This window comes from Danio rerio, chromosome 17 (assembly GCF_052040795.2).
Source record: "Danio rerio strain M-AB ecotype USA chromosome 17, GRCz13ab, whole genome shotgun sequence".
Lineage (NCBI taxonomy): Eukaryota > Metazoa > Chordata > Actinopteri > Cypriniformes > Danionidae > Danio > Danio rerio.
The window spans coordinates 13905116-13929000 of NC_141037.1; the positions used below are offsets into that span (position 1 = coordinate 13905116).

Consider the following 23885-nt stretch of genomic DNA (forward strand, 5'->3'; position numbering starts at 1 on the left):
GAAAAAAAGAGGACAAATTGACAGTTTTAATGGCCTTTCTATTAGTACTTATTGTACTAATAGTTAAACAGTAAAGCTGAATAGTACAAAAGTAATTTTTCAAATAAAGTTCCTTTATAAAACAAAGTAAAACAGGGTTGTTGTTTTTTTTGTTGAAAATCAACATTTGTGAATTTGAAACTGAATCAACAAAATAAATAGATTAATAACAAAAAAAATAAAAAATTTATATATATACACAAAAATTATTTTAGTTTTAAAATTTGTACCTTTTTTTTCTTACTAAAAGCTTTCAGATACCGTCGGTGCCAGTAGCATAGTGGTAAATTGCACCGACATATAGCACCATGGTGCTCATGGCGACCTATCTTTCCCCCCTCTCTCTGCTCCTCATGTATTCCTGTCCCAACTCCACTGTCCTATCAAATAAAAAAGATTTAAATATATAGCAAGAGGAAAGGGAAACTTATGTATCCATAATATTTCCAAAATAATTATTCTAATAATCCATGAATCTATCATTTTTCTTAAAAAAATGTGAAAAGAAGGCTGCGAATTCGTGAATTTGTTCGTGAATAAAATATTTTCTTACAAAATAAAAGTTATTACTGTAGTTTTCTGATATATTGGTTTTATCTTGTTGCAAATAATACCCTAGTTGAAAGGGGCTGGAAGAAGCAATGTACTGTAATTGCCTATGAAGATAAGCTATTTCAAAATCTTTTTTTGTGTTTTTACGTTGAATAATCCCGGTTCTTCTTCAGTTTTACAAAATGAGCATGAACTATCAACATCCATACTTAGCCAAACTACTATTCTCTGGATATATTTAAAGAAGTTCTGTTTTATTGGGAATGCAGTACAGTACTTTTGAGGTAATAGCCAAGTTTTTTTCAGTCTATTAGATCAATAAAGGATGCCCAGTCAAATTTGCCCTTAGGAACAATATACGTTTTATTTTGGAAAATTTGTTGAATATATTTATTATTACATTTTTTTTGTCGAATAGGCTAATTCCATTTGAGCTGAGCTCTGACTCTTTAAAAACATTTTCATTAAAACTTAAATGAGATTTTATAAGTTGAATTAGGCCTAAAGGAATTGCTTTTTACATTGCATAAAATTCTTCAAAAGGTAAAGGAAAATTATTACTAGATAAATTGTACATAAGACAAGAAGGTGCCACACTTATCAAAAATTTATTAGAATTAGCCTATATTATATTTCTGTTAAACCACGTGGATATAAACATAGATTGATTTCTATTTCTAATATCAGAGTTGTTCCATATAATGCATGTATGTAGTGAAAGGAATAACACGATCGAGAAACATATTTTGGAGCGCGCCTCAGCCCTGATGACGTCTGCGTGCGCGTTGAATGGCTCTGGCATCGATGAAGGTGTTTTTCATGTCGCGTCCTCCGCCATGTTTTCAGATCTTCAGAGAGGTGTGTAGTTCACAAGACACACACACACACAGAGAGGAGGCTGCTTGCTCTTTTCTTTTGTCTGACCTCCTCTGCAAAAATGCACGCCTCACCCCCAAATCCTCACGTCTCCTTACAACCCACAACACCCTTCGAGCCGTAGATCTGACAAGCCCGTCCATGTTTGAGGGAATTAACGGAAGATTATCATTAGCTCTTCAAAACATCTCGGAATGTTCTCCAAAAAGCCTCATGGAGATGTCAGGAAATCGACACAGAAAGTGCTGGACCCCAAGAAGGACGTGCTGACGAGGTTAAAGCATCTGAGGATCGTTATCGGTGAGAAATAACGTTATTTATACTCATTTTAGGAGCCCACTGCTGCCTTGCTGGGAGCTAGCATGCTATACTCTGAAGAGATTGAAGGTACCTTCAGTAGTCCATAGGGAGTTTACCACAATTTTTTGTTCTTTTAAAGAGCTTGACAATAACTGACACAGTTGCATTTAAAGGTGTAGACAGATATACATAGAGTTTATATGGTGTTGTGGCTTTATTTTGTATGGGTGAGTGTTTTAGTGGGTGTTGTTTTGATATGACACATGCATTGCTTCAACTGTAACCTCTAAATTTAGAGATTTCAGTTTGTTGATGTTGAATACATGAACAATTTGCATAAATGTTCATTTGCTACAAGGTTTAATAGTAAACCCCAAGTGCAGTTAAATGAATGACATTTTCCTTAAAAAAGATTTTAGCTTGTGTGTTCCATGATGCATGCAATGTATATGTTTACACATTTGGACATAATGCGATACATGGGATAATACAATTAATTGAGGTAAGGTAGGTTTTATATTTGCATATTAGTTCAGTGACATGCTCGCTTCATTGTTTACCATGGTACTTTAAATATTCAGGTTGAAATCCTTTGTAAGAATGACTTCAAAACATTAATTAATTCATTTTCTTTTCGGCTTAGTCATTTTATTAATTTGGGGTCGCCACAGCGGAATGAACCGCCAACTTATCCAGCATATGTTTTACGCAGCAGATGCCCTTCCTACCAAATGGTTAACTATGTTTTTACTGTTTTAAATAAAGTCATTTAAAAAAAATGACTGTTAAAATAATGGCCTACACTGCAGCATTTTTGGTTTACAAAAATAATCAAACAAATCTAATCCTGTTGCACTACTACACATCGAATTGGTTTTATTGTAAAAAACAAAACAAAACAATAAAACATGTTAAATGAGAATTTACAATATTTTATGGCATACTTAAAAAAATAAAGATGATTTACTATTCAAAACTGTTTTATTTTGATTGTTTGTAAATAAATTGGTCGTACACTACATATTTTCAGATTTTTCATAGTATATGTATTAATTCTGGTACTTTTACCATAAACTGACATATCAACCATTTGTTAGAGGTTGATATTTTAGAAATTATGGGATGTGTTGAAAAAAAATGCATTGATTGTGTTAACTAGCAACATTAGGAGTTAAGAAATGCAATCCAAGCATTTTTTTCTTGGTTGGGCAGTTAAAGGAATAATACAATTTTACCATGATTTAAAATGGCATCTTTGAAAATTTTGTCTGCTGGAGAAACTTTTCTATAAAAAAATAAAAATTTAAATAAAAAAATCTTACACTTACCTTAGGGACAGTATTAAAACCTTGACTTTTCCAAACCATGGTATACTTTGAAAACAGTTATCGTCCCATGCCTAGTGCGATGCAAGTAATACTTTTTAGCCTCAGGGTATTATGAATTTCATTCAGGTAGGCCTATTATGACATAAAATATCGTATTTCTGACCATTTCTTTTATAATTTGAGTTATGAATTACAGTATCGCAATACTACTTGGTATCATGATACTTTAGCTGGTATAGTACCACAGGGCTCGAAATTGCGACCATTTTGGTCGCATATGCGCCCGAAATTTTATCTATGCGACCTTGAAATATATTTGGGAGCATTTCTGCGAGTGTTTAAAATTGTGTTGTGCGACCACTTTTTACTGCAAAATGTTCAGCACATGCGCGGATTCGGGAGACATTCACGCAGAATGCATCTCTAAGCTTTTTGTCTGCACTTGAAACGCGAAACGCAGCGCTAGGAAATGGTTTAAAACAGTTGTCATGTCAACTTGCTTCAGTAAACAAATCCAAGTCCGTAATGCTTGCCCTGCCTTTGCGCTCTTCTTATTGGCCCACCACTGCTCTAGCACTGAACGCGAATGATTGGTTAATATCAGCTGTCAATCACTCAGTGCCTTCTGGCTTTGGATGACAGAGAGCTACTACCGCGAAAAATTGTAAAGCGCTGAAGATGAGAATGAAGATAACATAACACTTGACAGATTTTGTTTTAGAAACCATGGCATCTACAGTTGCAAATAATGACACATCTTACTAGTTATACCGTTAACACGTTAATTCAAGCAGTGCGTGCAGGGCCGGTGAGTGCTCCGTGTAAGCTTTGGTCACTCAGTTATGTTATAAAAATCTATTTTCTTGTGTTAACGGGATTTTGTTGAGACATATTTTCCTCACGCTTGCATATAACGTTATATATGTTTTTTTGCTTGTTAGTTTGATTAGTGTTAATTTCAAATACAATCAATATGTTTGTATAAAACTTGTAGTAACGGTGCTCATAATTGGTGGGTGCGACTAAATTTTGGCTGATGCGCCTAAATTTTTTAAGTTAGGAGCACAGGTGCTACCAGGCAAAAAGGTTAATTTCGAGCCCTGTACCATAAGATTAAATAAGGGTATTGCGACAAACGTAGTATCTAATATTTTCAGCCAGTTTTTATTGAACTTGCAATGTTGTCAAAAACACAGAAGTTTCAGTTCTTAGTTGTAAAAAAGGGCCTAACTACATGCAAGGTCTTTCAAATATTTTGCTCATCTCCAACTAACACAAACGCTTGTAATTGGTTTATGAGATCGGCCAGATCAGGGAGTACCGATCGAGTCATGAAATGTGATTATCGTTCGATGTTGATCTCCTGCCGATCGATCAGAGCATCCCTAATTGATACAGCTTTATTATATATATGTGCTTTATTTTGATATATTAACTGCTTTTGCTGATGCTCCTCAGCACGTTCAGAGAGAGAGAGAGAGAGAGAGATGACATATACTGATCTTCCACTCACCTCTTTCGAAGGATTTTTCCCGGGTTTTTAATGCTGTTTTTAAATTTATATATGCTTTCCCAGCATTCCTTAAGGCCTTCCTTTCTCTATCCTTTAATTTGTTAATTTTTTGACCGCTCATTTTTGACTGAGGATTTGCATTTTAATGACCGAAGTGGACATGACAGCAAGCTCCATTCATCTCCGTTCCTCTTAGTGGACATAAATTATATTTCTGCGTTGCGCTATTTTAATTTTTAAAATGCAGAGTCTTGGTTGTGCGTAAATATCCCCAAACAGTTTCAATATACAAAGTTTACACATACAATTAATGTCAAATGGTTATCTCATTTAATATTTAAACTTTTGCACCTGTCAACTTCATTTGCTTTAATGAATAAGATATTAAATTCTGGTATAAACGAGAACGTTTTCGTCTTGTAAACTGTCAAGTTCACGGCCTGTCAAGCACAATGCTGAAGGAAAAAGATGTTTCTTGGCCGCTGGAGATTAGTTGATGTTTTGGGTGGGGGACAGCAAAGATTTGGTTCTTCAGGACTGGCTTGGGACGTCACTGAATAACAGAAATAAACCAGCACTTCCTTTGGGATTAGTCAAGGAAGTCCGAGGAGGAATCCGTCTCAGGCCAGTTGCCTCTAGATTCCTGAGTTGTTTAGCTTTAAAGCTTCACCGACTTCCTGAATGTCGGACATGAGGATTGTTTATGTAACATTGCAGATTCTTCAGTGAAGGTGCAGTCGGTGTCTGTAGTTAAAGAGTCAGATGTGGTGCGTTAGTCTGCGCTGGAGTTAATGTCCTATCACGACCCTGTTTCCTGAATTGCTCTGTGTGGTGTTATCTGGCTTCCTGGTGCCATTGTGCTAGTCTGCTGGTTGTTTTGAAACTGAGATCTGTGATGTTGCCTTGAATGGCAAGGAAACTGCCTCCTCCAACTCGGTGGAAAAAAAGGATTGTTTAAATGTCAGTTTAGTTGTTTAATAGGAACACTTTTGCACAGCGTCAAGTTCTTCAGAACTGAAAGTTGGAAAGGCGATTTAAAAAAAAATATATATATATCCAACCATGTTGTTCTGTTTGGATGACAGAAAATCTTAAATTTAAATTTTTTAAGGGGAGTAACTGGGAAAAACTGGTGTACAAAGCACATTTTTCTTATGAGGCTGCTTTTATTTGATGAAAATACAATAAAAACAGACAGTAATATTGGGAAATCTTTTCTTTATTTTCTTGTCGGCTTGGTCCCTTTATTAATCCGGGGTCGCCACAGTGGAATGAACCGCCAACTTATCCTGCAAGTTTTTACGCAGCAGATGCCCTTCCAGCCACAACCCATCTCTGGGAAAATATTGGGAAATATTTAGTTTAAATGCATTTTAAAATGTAGTAGTAATTAGGGCTGGGCAAAATGGTAAAAATGCAATCTGGATAATTATTTTCCATATTGAACAATAACAATATATATTAGGATATAAGTTGTTAATGCTTCCAGATTTGAAAGAGTACCCCAACAATGACTGACGCCACAAAAATTTGAGGATCCATTTTAGGGGTGTGAACCTATACTGGTCTCATGGTTTGGTTCGGTTACGAATATCATGCCATCGATTGGGTTCAATTCAATATCTCGCTGCATTAACGATGCTTTCCATACATAATTCGATTTTCACAACACAAGAATTTTTTAAAATTAAACTCTATAAATATATTAATATTATCTTACAGCAGTAAGATATATGAACTGTACCTATAATTTGACCTGCTCAAAGAAAACACTCTTTTTTTTGAATGTATTAAACAAAACTCCAATACATGCACAGAAGACAGCATGAGCATTTATAGCAAACAAACAAACTAATATAAATATTATACCGCTTCCTTTTTGAGTGCTGTCTTACACTCCTATGATTCGTCATTGTCTTCACCCGCTCAAAAAAAAGGGCTGCTTTTGGCTTTAGAAATGAAAGCGTCGTTAACCGATGAGTGACGCGGGAAGAACAGCCGCGGTTACAGTCTATATGCGCATGCTGCGCGGTTATCACAGGTTATCTATAATAGACACAATGGAGAAAACTCGCACCAAAGCCGCTCTTGTGTCTGGATCTACAAGTGTCACTTTAACAGCCGAGAGGAGAGGAAAAGTTTCCTCACAAACAGGCCAGCGGGTCAAATGTCCAAAGTGTGTGAGAGAGGCAGAGATGGATTTTTACAGCATCTCTCCCTAGTAGTGAAAATGCGGCTTGTATGCTTTGCCTTCAGTGTCAATGAAAGGTAAATGGTAGTAGTGCTTTATTTAGTCACCCTCGCCTCCTTCGCCATAGTATTCAACTGCGACATCGCGCATAGGAGATAAATGACGTCAGTATGTAATAGCCGGTTATGATCCATTACTGAACCGATATCGAATTATCCCCATCTGCATCGCAGTGCACCGAAGAAACAATTGATTTTGACACCCCAGTCCATTAAATGACAAACCATTTTTAGCTTTTATAACAATATAGAATAAAAATGTCCAGAGCTTATCATTGTTATTGACATAAATTTTATTGTGATTCAATATTATTTTGTTTATCGGCCCAGACCTAGTAGTATATTGAGAAACATTTAGTTTGAGTAAATTTTAAAATGTAGTGGTAATATTGAGAAATATTTAGTTTAAATGCATTTTAATATATAGTAGTAATATTGAGAAACATTTAGTTTGAGTGAATTTTAAAATGTAGTTGTAATATTGATAAACATTTAGTATAAATGCATTTTAATATATAGTAGTAATATTGATAAACATTTAGTTTAAATGCATTTTAATATATAGTAGTAATATTGATAAACATTTAGTATAAATGCATTTTAATATATAGTAGTAATATTGATAAACATTTAGTATAAATGCATGTATATATATTTAGTAGTAATATTGATAAACATTTAGTATAAATGTATTTTAATGTGTAGTTGTAATATTAATAAATATTTAGCTGGAGTGCATTTTTAAATGTAGTTGTAATATTGATAAACATTTAGTTTAAAAGCATTTTAATATGTAGTTGTAATAAAAATATTTAGTTTGAACTCATTTTAAAATCTTGTAATATTGAGAAATGTTTCATTTGAATGCATTTTAAAATGTAGTAGTAATATTGATAAATAATTAGTTTGAATGTATTTGAATATATAGTAGTGATATTATTAAATATTTAGTTTAAATACATTTTAAAATCTAGTAATATAGAGAAATATTTGATTTGAATGCATTTTTAAATGCAATAGTAATATTGGGAAATATTTAATTTGAATATATTTTAATATATATAGTAGTAATATTAAAAATATATTTGATTTCAATGCATTTTAAAATGAATTGTAGTTATTTTCAGCATCATTACTCCAGTCTTCAATCAATCTATTATGCTGTTTTTTTATGCGCAATAAAAATTCTAAACGTTTTAAACAGTTGTGCACATTGTTAGTTTATTTTATAATCTATTTTCTTTTATTTAAAAATATCAATTTTGTATCATCAGTGTCTTTATAGTAACCTTTTATCATTTTAAGAATCCTTGCTGGGCAATTATTGTTATTAATTTATTCTTACACAGCTGATCACATTTATTATTAATTTGTAAATCTTACAGACTGCAGACTTTTAGCTAGCATAACGTTCTGAATGATGTGAATGACAAAAAAAAAAAGAATATGCCATCTAATAATGGCAAAATATTATATTTACCAAGATATTTTATTTTCCTTTATTACCAGGCCCCTGTTGATTCCAGCATTACTTTTAAATGCATATCATAAACTGGTTGTACTTTTCTATTATATTTGGTCTGTAAAGTGCTTCTAAACAGTCACATATTAAACACTGCCCCAGATCAGTGCACAACAGTTTTTTTTTGCGCATTGGCTGACCAGAGGAAGTCAAGTGTAGCCTAAATAAACGGATGGGTGTGTTTGCAGAGAAACAGCTCTCATAGAAAGCACACAGTACTGTTAAACAACTACCTGTTATACAAGGGCAACTGTGCGAACTGTCTTTTAATGTGAATATAAGCTGTACTTAGTTTAAACTGCAGCCTGCAGAAGTCCTACTCAGCTAGCCTTTCTGTGCACCAGATCAATTGCAGTCTTTAGCATGGAGGGCTTCAGAGTTGCTGATGTGACCGACAGTCATATTTTATGTGAAGTCAATCACTAAATGGCCTCCCTCAACAGATTGCAGTGCACTCAGTAACTCGTGAACTACCCCAGATCTTAAAGTTGATTCATGCTGATGACATCACTGTTGGATAGAATTCTCCTAGGGTTGGAGATTTAAGCAAACAGACCCTTTAGTGCTAAGCCATTAAACTTTGTCATGTAAGTTGTTCTGCAGTATTTATATTATAATTACATAGAATGTTTCTGAGTTTACGTATTTTGCGATCGGGCGTCACGGGGGCAGTGGGTAGCACGATCGCCTCACAGTAAGAAGGTTACTGGTTCGAGCCTCGGTTGGGTAAGTTGGCAATTCTGTGTGGAGTTAGCACGTTCTCCCTGTGTTCGCGTGGGTTTCCACCGGGTGTTCTGGTTTCCTCCATAAGTTCAAAGACGTGGTAACGGGGAAATGGGTAAGCTAAATTGTTCGTAGTGTATGTGTGTAAAAGAGTGTGTATGGGTTTTTCCCAGTTAATGGTTGCAGCTGGAAGGGCATCTTCTGCTTAAAACATATGCTGGATAAGTTGGTGGTTCATTCCGCTGTGCCGATCTGAGATTAATAAAGGGACTAAGCAAAAAAGAAAATGAATGAATGAATATCGGATGGTTTAGAAAAAACTTTATTATTAGGTACTTTTTACGCTAGTAAATATTAGTTTATAAATGGACAAGTTTCGTTATGGTTATGTCTGGCATCCATTAGGGCCTGTACTAGCCAAGGCGATAGTTGGCCGTAGGGTTTTGTCAGTCCGTCAGTAGTTGTTTTGGTGTGTTCCACATGTTGCTTCTCGTTGAGTTAACGTCTGAGCTTATTGGCCTGATTTAGCATGTAGAATCTGTGTTGGTCGTTGGCTAAATAAAGAGCGCTCTTACTGGTTATTAACCATTGAATAAATGCGAGCGTGACGTGGTGAAGTGACGTATAAGTAAACAATTCAAGCGAAGAAGGGTCACATTGTAATTTTGCTACATTTTTCTTGTTCTGTTTCTCTGTGTGGAAGGAGAAAACAGATACTGCCCCCTGCAGAAAGACACATCATCTTGTGTAGGCGCAGAATGCAACTGTTATTTCAGTTGGCTTTTGTCCATTTGATGTGTTCACATGCAGCATTTTGGCCCAGACGTGATCCAACCAAGGCAAATTTTTTGCTAGTTGTGTCGCGTCAGCTTGGTGTGTCCTGGCACTTAGAGGTGGGAATCTTTAGTGACTTTACGATCCAATCTGATTCAGAGAGTCATTAGATTTTTCACATTCCAACGTTTTTTCTTTGGCTGTACAAAAACATTTTTCCAACTTTACATATTATTCATAAAGCTTGCACTGGACGATAACAACGAGCTTGCGCTGTGTGTATGACGACTCAAGGTTTCGTGCTGAGGCATTGCAGGAATTTGAACAGTGGATGAGAAGGGCAGCGCCATGCCACATGTTTAAAAATTTTACATTTGTCTGTCGTTATCTAAATTAAGCAAATTCGGCAGCATACAGTTGAAATCAGAGTTACTAAAGCACCTTTGAATTTTATTTTATTTTTTTCCTTTTTTAAATGTTTCCTAAATTGTGTTTACCAGAGCAAGGACATTTTCACAGTGTGTTTGATAATATTTTTTCTTCTGGAGAAAGTCTTATTTGTTTTATTTGGGCTAGAATAAAAGCAGTTTTTAAAAAAAAATTTAAATCCCATTTTAAGGTCAAAATTATTAGCCCCTTTAGGCTATAATTTTTTTGATAGTCTACAGAACAAACCATCACTAAACAAAATAAGTTGCCTAATTACCCTAACCTGCCTAGTTAACCTAATTAACCTAGTTAAGCCTTTAAATATCACTTTAAGCTGTATAGAAGTGTTTTGAAAAATATCTTGTCAAATATTATTTACTGTCATCATGGCAAAGATAAAATAAATCACTTATTAGAAATTAGTTATTGAAACTTATGTTTAGAAATGTGCTGAAAAATGTTCTCTCCGTTAAACAAATTGGGCAAAAAATAAACGGGGCTAATAATTCAGGGGGGTTAATAATTTTGACTTCAACTGTACATGCACCTGTCATGGCTTTTTTTTTTTTTATTTAGTTTGTGCAGGCGCACACACAGTCACAATTTAATTTGAGAACTTTTGAAAATCTATTTAAAATCACTAGAGAACAAATTGCGATGCATGTATAAATCGTATTTTATATCTCCCACCCGAAATGCATATTGTTTCCCTATTCATCAAGCCCTTCTCAAATAATGGATGCTGCCACAAATTTGCATGTCATTAGTAGGCCCATGAGGGTATCACGATGTATGGTAATATAATGATATTGACTTAAGCTGCAAAAAAAAAGGTTGGTGTACCAGGTGTAATAAAAAAGTAATTGTGTACTGCTTGTGTATATTCAGAGTAACCAAAATTAAATTGAAAAAGATTATAAAGTTCAATACACATTATTACAATCAAGTTTAATTAGTGACAGCCAGTTAATAGATTAAACTCAGCAGTGAGAAAAATAAAATATTTATTACAGCTACTTTGTTAACATTAGCAAACAAAATAACCTGAAGTTTATTAGTTCATTCATTTTTTTTTCGGCTTAGTCCCTTTATTAATCTGGGGTCGCCTCAGCGAAATGAACCGCCATCTTATCTAGCACGTTTTGCGCAGCGGATGCCCTACCAGTTACAACCCATCACTGGGAAACATCCGTACGCTTCCATTCACACACGTACACTACGGACAGTTTAGCTTACTCAATTCACCTGTACCGCATGTCTTGTGGGGGAAACCGGAGCACCCCGAGGGAAACCCACGCAAACACAGGGAGAACATGCAAACTCTACACAGAAATGCCACCTGACCCAGCAGAGTCTCGAAACTTTTTGCTGTAAGGCAAGAGTGCTACACACTCCACCACTGTGCTGCCCAATTTTATTACTTATTAACTCCATTTTATACAACATTTGTGACTTGTAATCAGATTATACTATGATTGTTATGCGCTATTATTAGGCATTTACTAAGAAATTGACACCAACCAAGATGAATTAAGCTTTTGTAATTTTCACTGTGATTTAACTTCTTTTTTTTTTTACTTTATTTATCTAAAATACTATTAACCAGCTATTGGAGCTTCATTGCACAGTTAATAAACAATATTTCAGCAAGAAGTAGGTCAGATGAACATGTGAAAATGCTCATTATTGATTAAGCTATAATTAAGTTTTTTGACTAAGTCTCCATTACTAAAAACCTTTTGCTTTTATGAACACCTCTGCTATTTTAAACTGGGATTTTGTAGAACCTACAATTAGCTCTGGGCCGATAAAATATATTATATTGAATTTCAGTAAAATGTATGTCAATAACAATGAAAAGCTCTGGACTTTTTTTTTACTCTATATTGATCTAAAAGCCAATCACAGAACAGAAATGGGCAACAATGGGATTGTGTGGGATAGTGTGTTGATATTAGATATGTACCAAATTTTTGGCCACTGGAAATTTATCGGCCGAAAATGTTATGCCGTTTAATGCATCCTCTGTTTTTTGTGGCTTCAGTCATTGTTGGGGTACTATTTTGGAAGCAATCTGGAAACATTAACAACTTGTATTGAAAAATATATCGCTATCATTCAATATGGAAAATTATTATCGAGATTGCAGTTTTGCCATATCACCCAGCCCCATCCACAATATCAATATGAGCATTTTTATTATCATGATATTAAATTATTAAATATCTGCATATGTCTACAGTGAGTGTGAATGGTCACATATAATGCGTTTTCCGCTGAATAGCCTGGATGGATATTATTTTTCTGAAGCACTGCAGTTTGAAGGAGTGGCGTTTTCATTTAAAAATAAAAATGCACTAGTGTGGACGGCACCTTGTATCCCTTTTCCTTTGACCAGAAAATGTCTACCTAGCAGCAGCTATACTCGTAATGCCTTAGCAACCATATATTAACATCCTGGCAACAACCCAAAGCATCCTTGTATCAAAAGGATTTAAGTTACAAGTGTTTGTGCATTTTTAGACGGTGTGTATTCCTTGAGATTGACATTTTGGGAGCATCTGTGCCGTCGTTCTTTCCATAGTGTTCAGTTCATCTTTAAAGATGAGGGCCATTATCTTTGAGTGATTCTAATACACCGCCAGGCACTCGGGCTCTCTGCTGTGTTCTATTTTAGATCACAAATATTTCCAACAGCCAGTGCAGCACCATCCGATAGTCTGTTCTCACTCATGTACTGTAGTTTCAGCCAAAATTCCCCTCTGTCGGTCTGTTCCCAGAGCTTTAGAAATGCACCACAATCTGTAAAATTCTTAGCTCTTTGGTTCAGTGCTGAACTTTTAACCAATGTCATGATGAATTCAGGAGAATCCTCACAACTTTTTACAGAGGAGCTGTTGAGAGTGTTCTCACTAATGGCATCTCCTTTTGGTGTGAAAATAACAGTGTACCTGACAAGAACACCATTAAGAGAATAATGAAGTCAGCTGAAAGGTCTGTTGGACTCAAACTGATATCTATCGAGAAACTGTATCACTGACGTTGTCTGTCTTGGGCAAATTTTAAGGGATCCAACTACCCTGGCCATAGCCTGCTCACGCTCATGCCATCAGGCAGGCGTTACAGAAGCCCGAGGAGCAAATCAGTGCGGTTTCGTGTTTTTATCCTATCATTATAAGACTTTTAAATAATACCGTTTCTTAAACACTATTGATAGCTAGTATGAAATAATAAATCAATAAATAGTTAAACTAGCATAAATTGTTAATATTATAACTATTATAACAAATGGTGAAATATGGATTTAAGTATTAAGTTTTTCTCTTTAGAGATTTTTTAAATTGGGTTATATTTTATACAACTATATATTTATGAAATTATAAAAGCTTATTTTAGGATTTTATAGTGTTTGTATAGTGATGTTTTTTGATGTTGTTGTTGGGTCTGATGCAACGTAATTTCGTTCTGCATTACAATTTTATTGTGATGTTTTGAATGACAAAATAAAAGAAACTGAACTGAACTGAGAAGCATTTTGAGGAAAGTTGTAGCTGAGTTTCCTTAAACTATTGTTCAGTTGCTGATAACAGTACAGTGAAGTGGACACTATTTTTGGTTATGGCTATTAAAAATTAATAATAATATAATTGTGTATTATCATTAGGCATGGGCCGGTATAAGATTCTGATGGTATGATAAAATTAGATTAAAATATCAGGGTTTCACCGTATTGTTATTACTGCTTTATGTCTGAGTAAAAACAAAAACATTTTTCCTTTTTAAACACAATATATTTTATTTTAAGAAACATTTAAAATATTTTGGAGCAGTAAACATGTCAGGCTAATTAATTCAAATGAATTATCGACTTCTGCTGTCTTAATTTAGAATGGCATATTTAGATATCTTTCCTGCTGGAAATACTGTTATCCTAAAAAACAAACAAAAAAAAAGTTATTAAAAAGTCATAGTGTGCATATCTTTTGTATGATTAAAGAGACTCAATGAACAACTATGAGTCTGCTAGCAGTTATGCAGTCTCCTTCCTGACATAAGTCAACTTTGGCCTGAATATTTATCAGTGTTTATCTTGACCAGAGGCTGTTTTACAGAAATATCCTTACTCTGAGTCTTATCTCTGTTAAGCCATCATGGTAGTTTTGCTTAGAAAACAGACATTTTTTTTCAAATCTTAAGCCAAGAATTGAGATATGAAGTTTCTGTAAAACTGCCGCAGGTCTCTCTATGTTGGCTCTGATATTCATGTTAGCTCACAGCTCTATTAACAGACTGGATGAGGCACTTGACTGGATGCTGAGGGTCTTTGTGTGTGTGTGTGTGTGTATGTGTGTATGTGTGTGTGTGCGTGTGTGCGTGTGTGCGCGTGTGCGTGCATGTGTGCGCGTGTGCGTGTGTGTGCGTGTGTGTGTGCGTGTGTGTGTGTGTGTGTGTGAGAGAGTGAGAGTGTCAGAGAGAGAGAGAGAGAAATTTGAAACATTGATCAGTTCATTTTTTAATTTAAATGACTTAGAAAAACTTTACCATATACTCGGAGAGGACGAATTGACATTTAGACTAGCTGCAAAATATGTATATACCCTACACACCATAAGAAATGGTTAATGTAAACTCATGTATCTTATTTAAATAATTTAAACTTTTTACTATTATTATTATTATATTTATCTAATGTATTGTTTTTTGTGTGTGTGTTTGTCATTATATCTTAATTGTATTACTATTAATTTTTTAATGGTTTAAATATGTTTCATATTTGAAGTGCTTTGGCAATACTGTACTTAATGTCATGCCAATAAAGCAACTTGAACTTGAACTTGAGAGAGAGAGAGAGAGAGAGACCTGGGGCCTCATGTACGAAGACTTGCGTGGAAATCTTACTAAAACATTGCGTACGCACAAAGCTGTAAATGTGCGTATGCAGAAAAAAATTCAGATGTATGAAACACTGCGTACGCCGAATCTCACGCATATTCTTTTGTACATCCGAATGAACGTGAAACTGAGCGCAACATGCACGAGCACAAAACCCCTCCCTGCCTCCTCCCCCGTATGAATATGCTAATGACTATGCTAATGGCAAAACCCAACGAAAAAGCAAAGGCAAAAGCAAGCAAAAAGAGAAACTTTGAACAGAATGTGAATTAGAGGTGCTGCTTTCGGAGGTAGACCGGAGAATAGCGGTGTTATTTGCAAGTTTGTTCTCCGGAATTAACAACAAAAGAAAAAAATAGAGTGGGAGAGTTTAGCTGATGCGGTTAACACAGTTGGGTCTGAACATCGCACTGAGTGCATTAAAAAAAGAAATAGTGGGGTTTATATCTGTATAATGTTGCAGCACCCTTAACAGTCTCAGTGGCGCTACTCGTAAGACGCATGTGATCATGTATTGACACGTTCGAGCATGAACTCGGCTCGAATCCAGCGTCTGATGAACTCTTTCTTCTTTTTTGCACCGCTACATATCAGTTTTTGCCCACTATTTATCACGAGAAAGACAAGTAGGAATCATCAATAAGTTTGTGCATCATATTTTATTTGCACATTTATTGAATGGAAATGTTTCTGATTCACGCATGCAAATTCATCTTCAGATAGTGTCTTTATAGCAATGTGCGTGCGGTAGATCGCTCAGATTAAATTGGGAAAACAGGCGACTGCTGCAAATTGTGCTTTAATGTTTAGCTGGTCAACTGTATGGTATGGAAACCTTATATACCTGCTAGATGAACCCGTCTCATACAGCTGCCATTGCAAGGCTCAGACACTTTGTAGAGAGGAATTTGACACAACTGCCTCTAGGAGTCGCCAATGGAAATAAAACAGACACGCACAAAAAATGTGCGTACGCCTGCCAGAAAGCTGCCGTGAAGCTGCGCACATTCCCACGTTCAGTTCATTGTTAGTAAATCCAAACGTGAGCCATTCTGAGCGTGAAACCTGGCGTACGCAAAGTTTTTGTGCGTACGCAGCGTTGATACATGAGGCCCCTGGACTGGCTGCATTAGGAGCTGAACAGTGTGTAGGATCTTTAAAGCACAAATATTGCCTTTTGTTGCTGGGTTACAATAGACTTCAGCATCGGTAAAAAGATCCACTCACATCCTCCTGAGTAATGAAAGGGACTGATTAGTAGCTTGACAGTAAAGAGGTCAAACATAAAGGGACGATATGTTTCCATATAAATAAGTGAATTAGACTTGGCGCAAAACTGGAATATCACGTAAAAGATTTGTTTCATTCCAGCGAGTCAAAGAGAACAAAATCGTGACTTCCTGATAAACTGGTGATAAATATCAATTTAAAAAAAGTAATTTGCTGTGGTTGAAGCTAATGAGGGTCTGTTTTTTTGTTTATGAAAATACTTGTATCTCAGAAGATAAACATGAAAGCCAATGGACTTTTTGCAGTATTTTAGATGCTCTTTGGGAGACAAGATATTCAAGACAGTTCCGGAGGTAATAATACTGAACCACTTTGATTTTTAGAATGGACCAATCAGCATTTTAGATGTTTTACAATGTGGTCGGTCCACTAAATTGTCCATTAATGCAGTCCCTTTGTGCCTGTTTTTACTATCACATGATCTGTTAAAACAAAATCACATGACTTATTTAATGAGCCTGCTGGAATTTATTTGGTGAATGTGTTTGCATCGTGGTTTGTCCGTGGTTTAAAAATGCAATCTCGATAAATATTTTACATATTGAATGATAACGAACGATAATATTTATTAAACAATATATTTTGATTGAAGTTGTTAATGCTTTCAGATTTAAAAAGAGTAGCCCAACAATCACTGAAGCCACAAAAATAAAGGGTCCAATAAATGGCCTAGCATATTTTCGGCCAATACATTTTTGGTGGCCGAAGATTTGGTACATCTCTAATATTGACACACTTTTCGATTGCCATTTATCGGCCCAGAGCTAAACTGTAGGAAAGGTATAGCAGAAAATGTTGACTGTTTTAAAACCTTGATTTTTATTTTTTATTTATTTATTTTTATTTTTTCCCCAAACTGCGGTATACCTTGATAACGGTTATTGTCCCATGCCTGACAGCTAATGATGTAATATTTATGTCCTCCTTTTCTCTTGAAGAAGATTTATTTTCATGTGTATGTGCTGAATCATATGAAGAAAAAGGCATTTCAGGATACCTAAAAACAACATTTAATTTCATGTAGAGCAGGGGTCACCAATCTCATTCCTGGAGGTCCTCTGCTAAGGAGCTAAAATCTACAGGACACCGGCCCTCCAGGAACAAGTATGGTGAACCCTGGTGTAAAGAGAACTGTCTGCTGGCTGGTTAATCAAGTTTTTTAGTCACATGATATATTAGGTCAACAAAATGTTTTGTGAAGGAAATGGTTTAATAAATGTGTTTTTGCAGTTAAGTTTTCTTTCTTTGTTGTTTAAATGGAAAAAAAAAACAACAGTTGTATGCATCATTTTAATGCATATGCTAACAATTCATGTGCTTATTTCTTGGTGTTTAAATTCTGTTGTATTTTTTCCCCTGTGTATAATTATAGAAATGTTCTTGGTAAAATATCCCTTGCAGGGTCATTTTTATCATGAAAAGTGCTGCACGTGAAAATTCCATCAAAATTAAAAAAATAATAAATATGTTTATTTGATTCTAACAGAATCAATTCAAATCACTGTTATTGCTACACCATCAGCAGTCGTGTGCTAGGATGAGTGAAAAGATTAGGCGCTGGCTTCAGACAGTACAAAAATACAACGACGTACTCTACTAATAACAGTTAAATACAGTTTGTACTGAAGATGATAAATATGTTCAATAACACACATATGTAGATAATAAAAACACACATTACACATAAATGTAGACACAATTAGACAAGTACACATTCAAAAAGGTGTATACAGCTGGAAAAATAAGTTTTAAGCATGTCGCCATTTTTCTCAGAAAACACATTTGTAAAGATGCTGTTGACTTGAAATGTTCCCCGGATGTTGGTAACAACCAAAGAAATCCATATATGCAACGAAAACAAATCTAATTACAAATTATCTGTAACAAAAAATGACTTGGGTAAAAGTACTGAACAAATAATAAAAGGGAGATGTAGAAGACAGTGAAAGCCCAGACAGTAGCTGAAATCTCTCAGTAGTTCTTCAGCAATCCTCCGCCCTTTGTCATTTGTAAATTATTGTTAGCTGCTTCAGTCCAGCATCTACATTATCAGGATGATAAAGATGAAGCCAGGGTGGACATTTCAGCAAGACAATGATCCAAAACACAGACAAGGAAACTCTCAAATGCTTTCAGAGAAAGAAAATCAAGCTGTAGAATGGCCCAGCCAATCAGTGGACTTCAATCCAATAAGAAATACAAAATGAAGATCAGATTGGATAGACGAGACCCACAGAACCATCAAGATGTTTACACTGTTGAAGTCCGTGAAAAACTCAGACCTGAGAAATACATGTGACTTCATTCTCCATATGAGAGGCTGCTATCACCAAAAAAGCCTTTTATATAAAGTATTAAACACGTTTCAGTAGTTCAGCACTTTCTCCGTGTGTCATTTCGTTGTTCTTAAACATAACTCATTTTTCAGATTGTTTTGTTTTTTACTTTTATGTTTGTATTGTTTGTTATGGCTCTTATTAAAATCTGGTTCAATTCCATGTCAACAGTTCTTTTTAAAAATGTTATTCCCTCAAAAAAACATGACATATTCAATACTTATTTTCCCCGCTGTAGTTTGACTGTTGGTGGATGATTAAACTCTGATGTGAGTAAAACCTTTTAAAGTGAGTAAAAAAAAAAAGGATAAATTCGCAGACATTACAAGACCAACATCTTAAATAAATGCATTTTAATTATGTGCTTTAGTACAGCATTCAAATAATTTGAGTTTTTAAATAGCATGTTAACACATTTCTTTTGTTTGTGTAGAAAATGCGGAGTCTGCTGAACTCAAGCACCTCTTTGAGCAGAATTACTCCCACATCTACTATGTCTTCTTTGAAAACTTTGTCACCATCGAGGTTAACCTGAAACAGAAAGGTAAGACCTGGAGCACTTCATATTCTTTGTTGTTTAAAGATATAATTCTTTGCGCTCTTGTTTGTTATTTGAATGTTTTGCAAAGTTGCATTGCTTTGCAGTTGACCTACTCCTGGTTGTTCTCTCTGCAAACACAGAGTCAGGAGTCACAGTGTTAATGAGCAAGTTTCCATGAAATGGCGTTTGAGGAAAATTAGCTTGCCTCTGGTTAGCCATGTTGGGTCACACAAGCTCGTTATAGTGCACAGAGAGCGCGGCTAGTGTCTCGCAACACTGCACAGTCGCTCATTGAGTATTCAGAGAACTGCTCGCTGCCTTTGACCTCTCATTTGATATCTTTACATTGCGTCTAGTTCTGCTGCATCTGTAGCTGGTTCAGATTGTTATCCTTGCTCAGTACAAGCAGTGTTTACCTGTTTTTCATAATTGAATTTCTAAGTGTTGTATGACTTTGTGTTGCAAACCAGTATATTCTTAATTTTTTTATTTTAATGTTTTGGCATAAACACTTGTTAATTTTTGTTTTTACTTCGGTATATAACTTTATCTTAGTAGTTCAGCCAGACTTTTTTATTTCATTGAGATTGTTGTGCCATTATTACGGTAGTTTATTTTTATTTAATGGCTTAACAACTTGCTTGTTCTTCTGATTTATTTCACTATGGGAGAAATAACAAGGAAATCTTTCAATAACAATTTTTTGTGTTGCACTTAATTTAGTTGTGCTCATTTTGATAAATTTTGCCAACTGTCAACTGCCGCTCGTTAAACGAATATTAACCGTTAATTGTCAACAGATTAATATTAAAACATTATTTAATTAAAAAATTGATATGCCTATTTTGTGTGATGCATTAAATATTGCATTTTTAAATATTTATTTTAACATGCGAACAGCATTCAGAACATAACAGAGCATCTTCACGCACCTATAGTGTTTTCAGCAGCATAGAAAAACAGAATAAACTAAACAAAAGAATAAAGTAAATCCTTGTCTAGATCTTTTTTTACTTGAATGACAAATTTAGATTACAAAACGGAAACACTGAATCCTTTTTAAGAACCGGCATTTGCTGTATGTCCATTCATGTTTTTTTTTCTTCTGTCAAATAAAAATATCAGGCTACCTCAAATAGATTGCTCCACGGAAAATATGCATTTAATTAATGCTCCGCTGTTATTATTATACTACAAAATCTGTCAACATTTTTAAGTAAAGTATTTATTTTATTTTTTTGTCTTTCAAAAATATTTAGGTCAAACTCTATCCAAACATAATCTTGCACAAACTGACTGAGACATGCCAGATACACAGTGGATCAAATATAAAACCATAACATTACACTGTAAAAAATCGTATGTGCTATTTACTTAAAAATACTCTGTGCAATAGTGTAACCACAAGTTTTTAAAGTAATTTTTAAAACTAAGCAATTAAGCAAAAACCACTTGAATGAATCAAGTGAAAATTGATAATTTTTTTGAGCGATAGATAGATGATAAATTTAATATTATTACTGGGATTTGCTTTTATAATTCATGCAAATCCACCACCATTTACTCAATTTAATTTTTTTAGCAAAAAATACTTAAAGGAATCATGTGAAAATTAGTATTTTTCAGTGATATAATATGATTTTAATATTGTTAGTGGAATGTGCTTTTATAATTTAAGCAAATTAACCACCATTTACTCAAACTTATTGATGAAAATTATTCATTTATAAAATGTAAAATATGCAATAATGAAATAAATACACAATGCATTTTTGCCAAATATCATTTTATTACATGTTCCACTGATAACAAAATGGTACATACAGTTTGTTAAACAAGTTAATTGGTTTCTCAAATTAAGCCTAATAATTGCACTGGTTTGCTTTAAAATAAGTCAAATTCACCCCTTTTTATTATTTTTTTTAGCAAGTTCTTCTCAATATTTTTTAAGAAATCCAGAATATCAAAAAGTATGCACATTATTTTTAATGAACACTTCATTATTTTTTATGAAAATTACATGCCTCAAGATTAATTTTTTACTGTTTAGACAAAAACAATAACAACAAACATACAAACAAATGAACCAACAACAAAATAAAATATTTTTAAAAAGAAAAAAAAACAACATGCGTGCATACATCAAACAGAAACTGTAAGGGGTAAAATAAAACGATATTCTAGAAACTAATCATACAATCGTTTAGCCTTCTCACCCTTCGTTATTTTTAAAGCTTCTACTTAGGTGGCAAACTCCTTTTTAAACACAACCAATTGAGGAGTTTAATAGAAGTCATTAGTTTAAAGATTATGTCTTAATTATGATTATGACTTATTTGCTCTGTCTCACAGTTCATGTGTGCGTGTGCTGCGTGTGATGACAGAAAATGACAATGAAGCTTAAAGCTTAAAATGTTGACTTTTAGTAAAGTATAGGCTACTACAAAGCGTATAACAATTTTGTTTTATTGGCATATGATATTGCATTACTTTACATACATGTTTTATAAGCTGTAAAATGAAAGCCTCCGTTTGGTGTGAAGTTATCATTATGCAAAAATCAAGAAAAACTTTAGATTTGTTTTATTGGTAGATTAGGCTATTTAAAAATGTATATTATATAAGAACTATTAATAACTGTAATTTTCTAAATGGAAAAACGCTCGTTTGTTGGTTGTAGCCCACACTAAATTATCAGTAGCCTATTTGTTGAGTTTATAACGCGGCTCCATGCAGCACACAGACGATCAGCATCACCACTGGTTTGTCAACTCGTCTGTGTCAAGCTAACCAGAAATACAGCTCTGGGTGACCTGAAACAGCGACCACTAGTCTCTCCTCCATAATTAATAGTTCCCTGTAGTCGTCTTGACAAAACAAACACTGCTGTCACCTCAAAAGAAACCCCGCTTCTGTTTTCATTTGATAAAGAATGAAAGATGCGACTGAGGTAACATAGAGGGCAATGGCAAAACGCGAGTCATGCAGGGCTCATAAGCATCGCGTAAAACACTCTCTGCCTTTAGTAAACCATTCAAAAGATGCGCCTCTTAATGCAAAAAGTGCGTTCGCTGTGATCCGCCCCTTATTTAGCCAAACTTTAAAAATATCTAACTAATAATTTGTAATCGTTTAACTAATACCATTAATTGGTTACAAACGCACCCTTTCGGTTAGGGTTGTCAAAATTAATTGTTTCTTCGGTGTACTGCGATGCAGACGTGGACAATTCGGTATCTGTTCAGTAATAATCATAACTGGTTATTATGTACTGACGTCATTCACCTCATATGCGCTGTGTGGCGAGGGAGGTGAGCGCGGGTATTTATAACACTCCTAGTGCCAACTGTGCACAATTTCACTGCATGTGTGTGATTTCTGTACAGTCTTTCATTGACAATTACAGCAGAAGCACCTATTCTCACTCCATTTCCTCTCTCTCTCTCTCTCTCTCTCTCTCTCTCTCTCTCTCTCTCTCTCTCTCTCTCTCTCTCTCTCTCTCACTGTGGCCCATTTTACCTGCTGGCGTGACCTTTCCTCTCGGCTGCTGGTGTGACTTTTCCTCCTCTCTTTTCCTCTCGGCTGTCTGCATTCCCGCGGCTGTACCTATGCATTTTTGCGGCACCCGACCAGTTTTCATGTGGCGTGGGAATAAATTTCAGTGTAAATTGCGGGAACCACGATTAGGCGAACCACCTACTTTCGGTTAATGGATAACCGGTTATTCTGAGCATCCTTTACTTAAATGTTTGTGCAAATTAAAATGGAAATGTTTTTACTTTGGTATTTAGCTTTAAAATTTCATCTCAGCAGGTTTTTTCATTTCAATGAGATTGTTGTACTATTAAATACATTAGTTTACTTTTATTGGCATAAACACATGTTTGTTCTTCTGATTGATTTATCTAGGAGAAATGAGGAAGTTCTTAAACAGTCGGAGTTTTTGTGTTGTACTTGAATGTTGTGCAAATAAAAGCGGATGTTTTTACTAGCTGTAAAAATGTATCTAAGTAGTTCAGCAGAACATTTTTATTTAAAAATGAGATTATTTTTTATTTTTGAGACATTTTTATTTTTATTTATGAGATTGTTGTATTACTGCAGTAGTTTATTTTTATGTATTGACATGAACACTTGTTTGATTTTTCTAGTCATTTCTCCCATAGGGAAATCAATCGGAAGTTCTTAATCACATATTTTCTTGTGTCGTAATTGAATGTTTTGGCAAATTAAAATGGATATGTTTTTACTCTAGTATTTAGCATTACAACTTCATCTTAGTAGTTCAGCAGGACATTTGCATTACATTGAGATTGTTGTATTATTTCAATAGCTTTTTTAATGTATTGGCATAAACACTTGTTTGTTTTTCCTAGTCATTTCTCCCATCAAGAACTAAATGATCATTTTTTGTGTTGCAATTAAATGATTGTGCAGATATGTTTATAATCTATTTAGCATTGAAAGTTCATCTTGGTAGTTCATCAGGATAATTTCATTGAGATTGTTGTAGCATTAT

The 23885-nt window shown here is 34.6% G+C and overlaps 1 protein-coding gene across 26 annotated transcripts in view; it reads left to right on the plus strand.

Moving 5' to 3' along the window:
- Window positions 1-1435: 1435 nt before the first annotated feature.
- ralgapa1 (Ral GTPase activating protein catalytic subunit alpha 1) overlaps window positions 1436-23885 on the plus strand; it is a 161912-nt gene continuing 139462 nt past the window's right edge. For all 26 annotated transcript variants that reach the window (XR_015513095.1, XR_015513092.1, XR_015513089.1 and 23 more), the window contains exons 1-2: window positions 1436-1767; window positions 19259-19369. Coding sequence is in view for 8 of the 26 variants with exons in the window: in XM_087290133.1 (XP_087146259.1) it covers window positions 1662-1767; window positions 19259-19369 (217 nt within the window). In the remaining 18 variants the exon portion in view is untranslated. The remainder of the gene's footprint in view (window positions 1768-19258; window positions 19370-23885) is intronic.